The sequence below is a fragment of the Triturus cristatus genome, chromosome 7 (genome assembly GCF_964204655.1).
Source record: "Triturus cristatus chromosome 7, aTriCri1.1, whole genome shotgun sequence".
NCBI lineage: Eukaryota > Metazoa > Chordata > Amphibia > Caudata > Salamandridae > Triturus > Triturus cristatus.
Window position 1 is genome coordinate 787,858,197 of NC_140590.1, and position 11,881 is coordinate 787,870,077.

General features: G+C 48.4%; 1 protein-coding gene across 2 annotated transcripts in view; it reads left to right on the plus strand.

Moving 5' to 3' along the window:
- Positions 1-11,230, plus strand: part of LOC146810573 (hepatitis A virus cellular receptor 1 homolog) — a 120,534-nt gene extending 109,304 nt beyond the window's left edge. For both annotated transcript variants that reach the window (XM_085617614.1, XM_085617615.1), the window contains exons 5-6: positions 10,091-10,230; positions 10,610-11,230. In XM_085617614.1, coding sequence (XP_085473740.1) covers positions 10,091-10,230; positions 10,610-10,622 — 153 coding nt within the window. In that variant the 3' untranslated portion in view covers positions 10,623-11,230. The remainder of the gene's footprint in view (positions 1-10,090; positions 10,231-10,609) is intronic.
- The last annotated feature ends 651 nt before the right edge of the window (positions 11,231-11,881 follow it).

The window sequence follows — 11,881 nt, forward strand, 5'->3', positions numbered from 1 at the left end:
CGTGGGTTCCCAGCACCCAGGTGCACGCGCCGGCTAGAGTAAAGGCTTTTTATCGCAAGTTTCCTGACAAGCCTGGTTCTAGGAGGCGCCTGGACGGGGACGTACTGTCATGAATCGGGCGTCAAGCGCCTGCCTCGCCTACATCTCCCAGAAACAACGGCGAGAGAGGGGAGGAGCCGAGTGTATAAATACACGCTGACGCACAACAGACGTTGTGCGTAATTCTGAAATTGTCGAATCTGCGTTCCAGATTCTGTTCCTGGAGGTTTAGAGAAGAACCACGAGTTATACGGCATTTAGATTGGAGAGGAGGACGCCGTGTTTGGGTTTCGAGCGACGGTGTGGAACCGAGGGGTTTCCGTACCATAGGACGCGAGCCTGCGCTGACGAGGTGGCAGAGTTGATCTTTGGGATTCCCGGATCCGGTGTGAGCGGCGGAGCTGCCGGCTCAGGGAATACGAATACGAGTCGCCGTGGAGGAAAACCCGATCTCCCACGTAACCCCGCAAGTATCCACAGCCGTTGCTATTGTGACTAACCTTTGTTCATGATTGCCCTGGAGAGCGCAGGACCGCGTTCCTTCCCGATAGGGCGTAGACTGTAGCTACGTATCGTAGTACTTTGCTTTTGTTTCTTCTTTGTTCGGAGAGAGGGGAACATGGAGGGCATGTCAATTATCTCTTTGGGGCTAATCGAGGTGATTCACACGTGACTATATCTTAGTGTTTCTGATAAAACATTGTTGCTCAAGCGGTGCCCGCCTGGGGGCCCCCATTGTGGATTGGTTACATACGGTGAGGAAACCGTAAAGACCAACATTACTCCTAAATATCCACAAAACAACTGTTGCTTTTCAGACATTGCTCACGATATACTACAAGGCATATCTCCTTGTGGATCTATGTTATTTAGGTCTGTGAAGTAGGCATCCCGTCTGGGTTCCTCCAACAGTCTGAGAGAGATAGATCTCAGACAGGTATCTGTGATGAAAATGGTCATATAGAGATTCTTTCTAGAATAACACAAAAGGCGAGTGTGTGTACTTAAAAACATTCCGGAGTTGAGAATGGGCTCGTGTATGAAAGGATTGGAAACGCCAGCATCAGTGCCATGTTGATCGTAGTGAGAATTCATGAGTGTAGCCTTTCTGAAGTGTATGGTATATTGTTGTATTTTGTATTAACTTTCTTTACAGGTTCTACTCCCCGCTGTTCCCATCCTTCCCTTCCCTCGCTTGATTGCTCCAGTCTTCCGTGCCTTTCGTGCAGGAAGTTGGGGACGTAGAGAGGTGGACCCCCTATAGCATCACTCGAATCCTGAGGAGTTCCGGTCCTGGGTGGACAGCATCGTAACAGGGTGGCAGCTTTCTAGCATTTATTGAAGTCATATAGACTTCCTTCTCCATACGTGCTTGATCAGTAGGTGCAATTTTTCCATTAGGTTGTCCTCTCTGGTTAACTCTTTCTATTGGATTCCCTTCCACAGATAAATGGGGGCTAGTAGGTGGGCCCCCCCTCGGCTGACTTATGGGGGTCTTGCCTTTGGTCATATTGGGGACACCTATATTCCTTTCATCAGTGCCCTCTGATATAGTAGGTGCTTCTACTCCTATTTTTTGTATATCACGCTTCCCAACTTTATCAATAGCTCCTCTTAATTTATTGACCTCCCTGGCCAAATTGTCCACTTTTTCATATAATGGCCTGATAAACTCAGCTAGTTTGTCAAAAATTGCTTCTGGGTTAAATATTTCCATGGGACTTTGGTTAGCCCTTGTACGTGTAGTGACCTTATTCTCAATAGTTGGAAGTTTTTTCCCCCTTTTCTTAGACGCGACACTCGGCCCCGTAGTTTTTTTCCGTGCCCCTTTTTTGTTTCCCAGTGGAGATATTAGTGAAACAGGACTGACTTCTGTAGCGAACAGTCTAGGGGAGTTAGAAATATTAGAGGGAATGCTAGCATTAACATCATCACCTTCGATGATAGTCGGGGCTATGGGTACTTCGATGTTACTACTTAGATTGCTTTGATTACCTTGAATAATTGGTGGTAGTGCACTTGAGCCCATAGACAATCTTTTTTCTGTGCGATCTATTTCCTGGGTAAGAGCACTAACTGCTTTTACCAGGTAAGTGTCAATGGTATTACAAGCTAGATCGGCTGATGCCTTTGCTCCGCGTCTAACCATAGCTGGGGGAATTGTGAGCGGCCCTCCTTTACCCTGATTAGCACATATGTTACAACAAGATCAAATATAATCACCAATGCGTATGGACCAAGTACGAAAAGGTGGCACAATACTGTCGTTTTCAGCTATGCGTACTCTGTCCACATCAAGAGGGGTGGCCCGGCCCGACCTACTTCGACCTCCGACAGCCTCAGACGGCCCGCCCTTTGCCCGGGCTTCGCCCGGCACGTCCCGCGCGGTCCCGCGACGCGGGCCCTTGCGGTCTTTTTATTCGTCTCTGGGCGCGGGAACAGCGTCACATCAGGCAGGGCAGGCTGGGGGATGTAGTCTCCCTCCTCACTGCGGTCGCTGGGTGTCAAGTTGCGACGGCGGGAGGGGAGACTGAAGGTTTCAACACGCTGGGCAGGTTCGTAATCCTTTCCGATTTTCCCCAAGTGTATGGAGGAGCACCCGCTCCACCGGCCCTTGCGGTCTTTTTATTCGTCTCTGGGCGCGGGAACAGCGTCACATCAGGCAGGGCAGGCTGGGGGATGTAGTCTCCCTCCTCACTGCGGTCGCTGGGTGTCAAGTTGCGACGGCGGGAGGGGAGACTGAAGGTTTCAACACGCTGGGCAGGTTCGTAGTCCTTTTCGATTTTCCCCAAGTGTATGGACGAGCACCCGCTCCACCGGCCCTTGCGGTCTTTTTATTCGTCTCTGGGCGCGGGAACTGCGTCACATCAGGCAGGGCAGGCTGGGGGATGTAGTCTCCCTCCTCACTGCGGTCGCTGGGTGTCAAGTTGCGACGGCGGGAGGGGAGACTGAAGGTTTCAACACGCTGGGCAGGTTCGTAATCCTTTCCGATTTTCCCCAAGTGTATGGACGAGCACCCGCTCCACCGGCCCTTGCGGTCTTTTTATTCGTCTCTGGGCGCGGGAACAGCGTCACATCAGGCAGGGCAGGCTGGGGGATGTAGTCTCCCTCCTCACTGCGGTCGCTGGGTGTCAAGTTGCGACGGCGGGAGGGGAGACTGAAGGTTTCAACACGCTGGGCAGGTTCGTAATCCTTTCCGATTTTCCCCAAGTGTATGGACGAGCCCAGGCAAAGATGAAGGGGGGGCTTGGTCTACTGGAGCACTGGAAAAATCCAGAAAGAAACTCAATGTGCTGGTGACCAAAGACTGCAGGGCAAACAGATGGCAAGCTGTGAGAAGCTGGCCTGGTATATGATGTCCACTAATGCACCAGTCTAGGTAACCCTTATGGTGATTTAAGTGGTCTTAGACAACCTTAGAAAGCTCTCTAAGTGGTAGCTGTTGAGAGCAGCCATCAGGCTTAGTCCAGAAGGAGTGTAAAGCAGCTTGTTTCACCAGAATGCAATCTTATAGTATAGATTAAGTGAAAAAGAACCACACAAAGTAGTTAAAATATATGTATTTATTATATAACACTCTCTAACACATAGAAATATCTCCTACCCAGAGATATGCACAATGCACACAATACTTTAGCAAAGAAACACAGTAAATAGCACGAAATACTCAGTGGCCCCAGGGAGGGACCAATCCATATACTAAGAAAGTGGTATAAGAACCACGACTTCGGTCAAGACAATGTCGAGAGGACGTAGAGGTGCTGGTGACCCAAGGAACCACCCAAGGTGAGTAGATAAGGACTCCACAGAGAGTTTGTGCAGTATGGGAACAGGACCGCGTGCTCCGTACAACTCTACGTGTAAGTCGCAGTTGGATTTTTAAAGATTAAGGACCCTTCCCAGTGGACCCTGAAGAAACCCCGCAGAAGACAGAAGGTTGGAAAGCCACCCCACCCATGGATACCGTAGTACCCATGTTAGCTACACCAGGGAAGCCGGGTACATACGTGTGAAGTGGTGTCGGAAACCACTGTCAAACCCGATGGAGGACTTGAGGAAAGTGCCACTGTTGAAAGAGGAGAAAGTGTCCGGTGGAATCCGAAGATGTATTCTTGATGAGAGGTACCTGCAAGCAGAGGGGACAGAGTCTATGTCACTCAGGAGTGACCAGGAATCTTGGAAGACGAATGCCCTCCGATGTCGGGTGTTGCAGGATGGATGACAATGACCTTGCAGGAGCTGAAGAAGGTGCAACGTCATGACCAGCAAGGTCCAGGGGACTCACTACAAGCAGGAGAGTCAGAGCAGGATGGAGTAATCAGGGGAGCCCAAAATAAACAAGTGTGATCCTCAAGTGGACCCACAGGCCGGAGGCACTGGAGTCGCGAGAGGACCTCAAGCAGCTCACCACAAGAAGCAGGCCACGATGCACACAATGCAGTGTGGCTGAAGATTCTGGTCACAGGAAATACTAAAGATTGATGCTACTTGGAGTCCGAAGATCTTCTTGGAAAGAGGTCAACAAGCCTGTGCAACTGCAAGTTGACAGGGTGCACAGGGGTCCGGTTATTGCAACCCCCACTAGGAATACTGGCCTCAAACTTGGTGAGAGGGCAGGGCAGGCCTCAGGAGCTGTGGAAAACCACCACCTGTGTTGTAGAGCCTTTGGAGTCTGGAGGAGCTCAGGATCAGCAGACCGGTTGACTTAGCTGTGGTGCCTGCGGATGCAGGGGAGTGACTCCTTCACTCCAAGGGAGATTTCTTCAAGTGTCTTTGATGCTTCATAGGCCTTGGAAGGTTCTTGTATGATGCACAGGCTTAGACAATGCAGCAGACTGGAAGGGAGACGAAGGGAGATGAAGTCCAGAGTGCCCAGACGGTAGAAGAGCAGTGGTGTCTAGGAACCTACACCCAGGTAAGCCCTTTAGTACCCTAGGGAAAGGGTTGGGAAGATTCAGGGGACCCTCCCAGGGAAGGGTCTGGACAGGGGGGAGATTACTCCCATGTCCTTTTTCCAGTTTTGCCCCAGAGCGGGAGCCAATGGCTCCCAGAACTGATTTGAGCTGGACTATGCATGGGGACACCAAATGTGCCCCTCATGCAGACTGAGTGGCGCTGGCAAGAACACCCACCCTACCCCAATACACTAAATCCTGCCTGGGAGGTGGTCACACCTACCTGTGAAAGGATGCCTATTGTTCTATTTTCCTCTGCTCAAGCTTGGCTCAGCAGCAGGAGGGCAGAATCATGTCTCTGGGCGGCAGCAACCATTTTGTGCTGTCCGGGTCAAGAAGGCTGGTACCGGGAACACTGAGAGCCTAACGGAGGGCTCTTCCAGTGCTTGCAATCATACCTCCCATGCCCTTTACAGTGTGGGGGTATGATTCCAACATGTTTGATACCAAGCATGATAGGATTCGTTGCAGCCGTTTTCGAGATGGTCATCGTGTAATTACGCGGTGCCCTTCTATATAGTATATGGCTGTGTCACTGACAACAACGGAGAATGGGCTCCATAGGCTTTAGGGGTGTCTTGCTCATGCAGGGGCACCCTCTCACTTAGAACCAAGCACCCTGCCTTCAGGATTACAAAGGCCTGCTATAGGGGTACCTTACAGTTTTAAAGTGCAGAGACCTTAGATATAGGAAACCTATATCTTTAGTAAGTGGTGCTAGTACCAACATACACAGGTGGTAGTTCCCTTTTGCATGGTCTCCCATAGGTGGCATAATGCATGCTTCAGCTCATGGGAGACCTCTGGGGTACCTATGCCCTGGGTACCTTAGTACCATATACTAGGGACTTATAAGGGTACCCGAGTATCCAATCTGGGTTGTACCTAAGTACTCAACACAACAGTATAGGGAGAAAGTAGGTAGACTGGGGTCCTGATTAACAGGATCCAAGTTAGATTATTCAGTAACAGCTTAGCACCTGCAAAAAGTGGGGGTAGCCATAGAAGCAGATCCTACTTTCCTACACAGGCCATTAGGCACGGCCTGGTCAAGGCACCCGGAATACTTCGGCGACGATGGGGTTCATGTTTCGCAGGCAGGAAGGGAGGTATTCTAGGTCAACCTTTGGGAAGCAATGGCGCTGGCTGGGTGCTGCTAACTAATGAACAACCAGATTGGGGAGCTGCCCGGGGACGGAAGCCCAAGAGCATCGTGGCGATAAAGGAGATAAATTAATGGAGCTTAAGGAGGTTTGAAAGCCACATCCGGCCTCAGTGTGGTGGCAAACCAGGCTACTTACCTTGGGATGCCTCAAAGCAGAGTAAGGTGGTCAAAGATGGGGGGAGGACACAGAGCACGACATTCGCAGGCAAGGCCCACCAGTCGGCAGACCACACCGAGTAGGCAAAGGTAGCGAGTTAAGCCTAAAAGAGATTGTGGAGTTACTCCTTATGCCCCACAGAAAGTAAAACTCCAGTCCAAAGTCTCCAGTTGACATAAATAACCAACAAGATGATTTATGGCGTGAATTATGGCTTCATGATAAGCCAGCATTATTCCTGCCTGTTTATTTAGGGTGCTGTATGATGACAATGTAGCCTATGGGCTAGTGGCGGCCGGCATGGCTCACAGGGTGCGGGCACGGGGTAGGCAGAGTGGCAGCAGGGGGGGTTGCGCGAAGATGCGTGTGATACATTCTTTTAATAATAATTAACTTACCTTCCCACTGGGTATCGTGTCCCTCTACTCGAGGAGCAGGAAGCACAGCCAGGCCTTACTGACCAATTACAACGCTGCAATGCAGAGTTGTGATTGGTAGGCACCTAGGCTCCCCTGACCAATCACAACGCTGCAATGGAGTGTTATGATTGGTTTTCAGCGTCCTGGTTTGACGCTCAACCAGGGAATGGGGCCCTGGGCATGTTCTCCACGCAGGCTGTAATGCAGCTTGCATGGAGGACGGGGAAAGTGCTTATGACTGATTTGGGCGGCCCCAGGAAAATAATTATCATTTTATATTTCCTCTTCTCGCACTGCTTGAAAGCAGTGGAGTGATGCTCCTCCACCATATCAGAGTATCCGCCACTGCTAAGGTTGTGACTTTGATTTATGAGGCCAATTATAATTGACAATTATTGTTTTATGACAGGCAAACATTCAGGATGATTTATGACCCCTATTAAAGTTGATGGGGTACCTATTGTTGAACCTTGTGATTATTAAAGCTGCTTCCAAAACTTCCAATTAGTTCAAAGTTGTAGCACTTCAATTCAGAATGGGAGTGGCTGCGTGCAAGGTTTAGTTGTTTGTGCATCCAGCCACACCTAACTGTACTGCTTTGAGTAGGTATACAGCATGAACATTGACTTGGCTTTTGGCAGTCCAGCCTGTCTGTATTTCTTGTAGTCTGCTACAGATACAAAATCTATAACCTTCTCCTTGACTGCTCACCACACCTTTTATCAGCCAGCCTCAACTACATCACTCCTCCCCTTCTCATTGCCCCCACTGCCCTCCTTCACAGCTTCACGGCTGGTTTGCTGAGTGATACATTTTCTGTTTTGAGGCGACAGCTTGTATCGATTTGTACACAGCGTCCGGGGCTCTTGCAGGGTACCATGCCTTGTGGCAGAGGAGAGGAGCTGTAGCGTGAGAATGGTCAGTGCTGTGTCAGCAGCATGGGCGGTGCGTCCATTAGGGCCCTGGGGCGTTGTCCCACAAGCTGCCCGCGCCCGCAGCTCCCTCGGCGTCTCTGAACTTAAGTAAACTCTCAGTTTACTTAAGTTCAGAGACGCCGAGGGAGAACTGACAATCATGTCAGTCAGCATGACGTCGGACCGCCCACCCCCTTCAGAGTCTGAAGGGGGTGGGCGGTCCAACGTCATGTTGACTGACATGATTGTCTGATTGTCAGACCAGGGACAGCAGGCAGCATCACAAGTGCACATGACTGGGGAAAGTCAGCAAATTTTTCTGCCGTGTCCAGTCATGCGGACTAGTGTCTGCACAGGCTGGCGCATGTCCATTGGGAGAGCGAGGGTTGAGCAAAGGCTCAAACCTCAGTCTCCTAATGGGCAGGCGGGCGGAGAGTAACCATGCTCTAAGTAAATCATGGCGCTGCTGGCAGCACCAGAATTGGCTGGAGGGGTTGCCATCCACTTGCCAGCAGTGATGCGGCTGTTCCGTTCCTGTAGGTGCCAGGATTGGCTGAGAGGGGTTGCCATCCACTTGCCAGCAGTGATGCGGCTGTTCCGTTCCTGTAGGCACCAACAGCCCTGAGGCGGCGCGGACCTGCTCAGGTAGGATTTTTTAATTTATTTTAAAACTCCCCCCTGGCCCTCACCCCCACGCGACGCCCCCCTCGCGAACTACGACTGACCTTTAAGGCCGTACTAATTTATTTATTGAAAGGGAGGCTCGGCATGAACACGTTTGAAGACCACTAGCACAGAAGTTCGTATAGGTTCCGTTTTTGCTCACTAGAAAGCTGGGCAAACTGCTGCTGCTCATTTTGGCTGTCTTCGATGCAAAATCCTAAATCCATAAAGAGGAGACCTGTAGCAACAGGTTTGGGTCTGATCAGGGCTGACTCTGCCTTTCACTCTTGCAGGATAGATACAACGAGTACCGCTGGATTGATTAATAATAATACATATTATTTACGCCATCGGCCATGTGACAGATGTGTGTGTGCTATACTCAATATTACACTTGTTGATGCTTGGCCCCGGTGCAGTCAATGGTGCCTTGCCCCAGAGTGCGCCGTCTGCGGCTCTCCTCACACTCTCGTGCGTGATCCCCGGGTTCCTGTTCTGTGTTCTCGGCCCTGATCCAGGCCTTGAACAGATGTCCCGCCTCAGTAGATTTCCCTGTTGCATCAGGAACCGTTCTGGATGGACAGAGACCCATCTCACGCCGCGTGCCCGAGAGAGGCGGAGAGCCGCTGACCTATTGCTGGGCTTAGTCAGCTGAAAAATGAACTTACCCTGCCTGGGTAACGTTTCGGCGGTTCAGGCAGCCGGAAGTGAAAGGGGCCGCACGAGCATATAACACAGCAAGTGCACATCTGCTGCACACTACTGTGATTGTCCTCTCCACTTCCTGTTGCCCTTCCTCAGGTGTGGTTTGGATCCTGTCTCTCTTCTGCTCATTGACTTCAAACGCAAGGCCAGGAAAGGCCGTTCTTTCTCACAGATTCGTCTATTTTCCCCCACTCTTTCTCTTCCCTCAGCTCTTGTTGCTTATGCTTTAAGACCCTGGCTGTCCCAGACCATTTGCAGCAGTTGCCTGTACAACGTCTCTGAACCTTGGTTGGGGGACAGTTGTGTAGTGTTGTATTGCAGCATTTAAATAGCGCTTACTACCCCTTCATTGGTGCGCTGATGAATGTCTGTTGTCGGTGTGCTCTCATCAGTACGAGGTCGCTCTGGAATTGCTCTTAATATAAGAATACCTTGGACTTTTGCTTAAATTAAACATGGTTTGAGAACACGTGAAAATAAGCACATTTAAATTGATTTAATTTGTATTTAATGTTTGAAAATATACCCATTTTAATTATTTTCTTGCTGTGCTTTAACAGTTTTGTATTGGGGTTGGGAATGTAGGCCGGGTGGAGTGACTCCTTGATTCGTGCACGGTGCAACCTAACTACTGAAGGGAGCTCAGTGTATTGGCTACTTTAAACGAGGCTCCAATCCCTTCCTTAGCACACTATCCCATGTGCACTTTCTTCCAGTGTCATTCCTGTGCCCCGTTGGCATCTCGTCCCTCTTGTGGCCAGTCTCCAGTGTTGATTAATGCCCAGCTAGTCACTGCAGTTTATACTAGAGCAGTAAGATTAGGAAAGACAGGATGGTGGTTCTGCCTCTGGCTGATCCAAAAAGGAGGGGAATCTCTGCAGAGATGCAGGACCCATAATCTCTTTATATTCTTCCAGGAAGGTCACCATATGACTGACGTTGCTTCTTCACGCTTTATAGATTTTTGCCCTCATCTCAGTATCATTTTCTTAAGTGCCTCCATGCCCATAGATGTATGTGACCCTGCTTGTCTGAACCTTACATCTTCCTCTTTCTGTTTTTGCTCCTCACAGGATGGGGATGTGACTGTCCCGAGCAGCCCAGGCCCACAGGTCCAGGTCCAGGCCCATGGATTCTTGGTGTTTTGGACACAAATCATCATCGGGGGCCTCTTTCTATGCGCCGTGCTCCTGGTGCTGCTATATTTTAAGCTGTAAGTACTCACACAATATTCCCAGCAAGATCCTGCCTTCCACCCAGCAGCAAGGGAGGGCTAACCAGACTGATGGACCAGTGGACTTGTTTGTTACAAAATTAATATTTGCAGGATTTCTTCTCTAAATTAGAATTTTTTAAGTTTTGAAAAACGCTTTCTGAGGTTTGCAGAGGAAAAACTTTTCAAATGTTCACAACTATCTCAAACAAAGTTGTCATAAGAATCCTTCGCCTCTTGTACGCTTGATTCACTTCCTCATTTCAGCCCAGCAGGAGGGGTTGGGGGGTCCAGAGGCAGAAGGAGAGATTTGGGTGAAATACTATGTCTGTTGAGAAAATACTTCAACTCTTAAATGAGGTTTTTGTTTCTGTTGCAGGAAAGAGATGTGACCAAGGATATGATCGTGTGAAACCACTCCAGCGATGCTCTGCTTCATGCCTGCCTGTGCATTCCTTAATGTCCGTGTGATGCTGCGCTCTGAGTTCTACCTCGGTGTCTTCCCACCAAGGCATTCCTTGCCCTCCTCTTTCACTCATTTTATTGTGTGGGGAAAGGCAAAGTCATGCCCCATCTGACAGGGCTGGCGTGCAAAACGTTTAAGCTTTCTCTTATCGTTGTGAGTACCCTCAAATGCAGAATTAAGGCATAGAATTGTGGCCAAAAATTTGATAACAAGATTAGTTACTACAAAATGAGTTTTCTAGTCCTTCTTCTAATAAACTCTTGCCTTTCAAAGTAGTCAAAAGATGGACCCACACCTCCAGGGAGGAGAGGGCTGGTTTTGATGGACACTCCAGTAACATTGTTAAGCATTGGTATTTGTTTATTAACTACAGATGAAAGACGCTGAGTTTGGTGTTTTTCAAAATGGAAGAATGTCGAGGCAGTTCAAATCAGCAACATAATAATGTCTGGATATTCGTGAAAATGTTTTTCACATTTCTGAAAGAAGAGGCAAAGGTTGGCGGGAAAACCAAAATATACCGATGGAAGACTATGTGAAAGTATGGTAATGTCTCAATTTAGTGGGCATCATTTTCATAGTAAACATATTAATGTTGATAAATTGTGGGTGGGTTATTACCAGATGGAGGACTAGCAAAAGTCTTTGTGACTCTCCCTAAAATAGTTTTCCAAGTTAATAATGGAATTGATGATGTCTACAAAGCAACACTTTTAATCTTTATTTATCCGATGTCTATATTTCCCCATAGATAACGTTAAATTTAAAAGATGAAGTCTTTTCTGGACTCCGGAAAGACAAAACAAATATATATTGACACCTGTAAATATAGTAACTTTTTTACCATTTTGCCGTGGCAAAATTCCAAGCAGTGTTTGTCACCTCCATTTGTTCATATTCAGAAGAATACATTCTTTAATTCTTGATTAACAAAAATCATTGCAATTTAAAACACCTTAGAAACAAGACAGAATATAAAAACATTCTCACATTCCTATAGATAGTAGGCACCTGTATAATAAGACAAATCTGTAGTTACGAGCCATACCATAACTAAAAAAACATTTGTGAGCTTCAATTTAAAACAGCCACACAAGTATTCTTAACAATTTGTAGTTACATTCTTAGTTTTACATTAAAATACAAATTACCTTATAAATCATTATGCAAATCAACTATAAAACC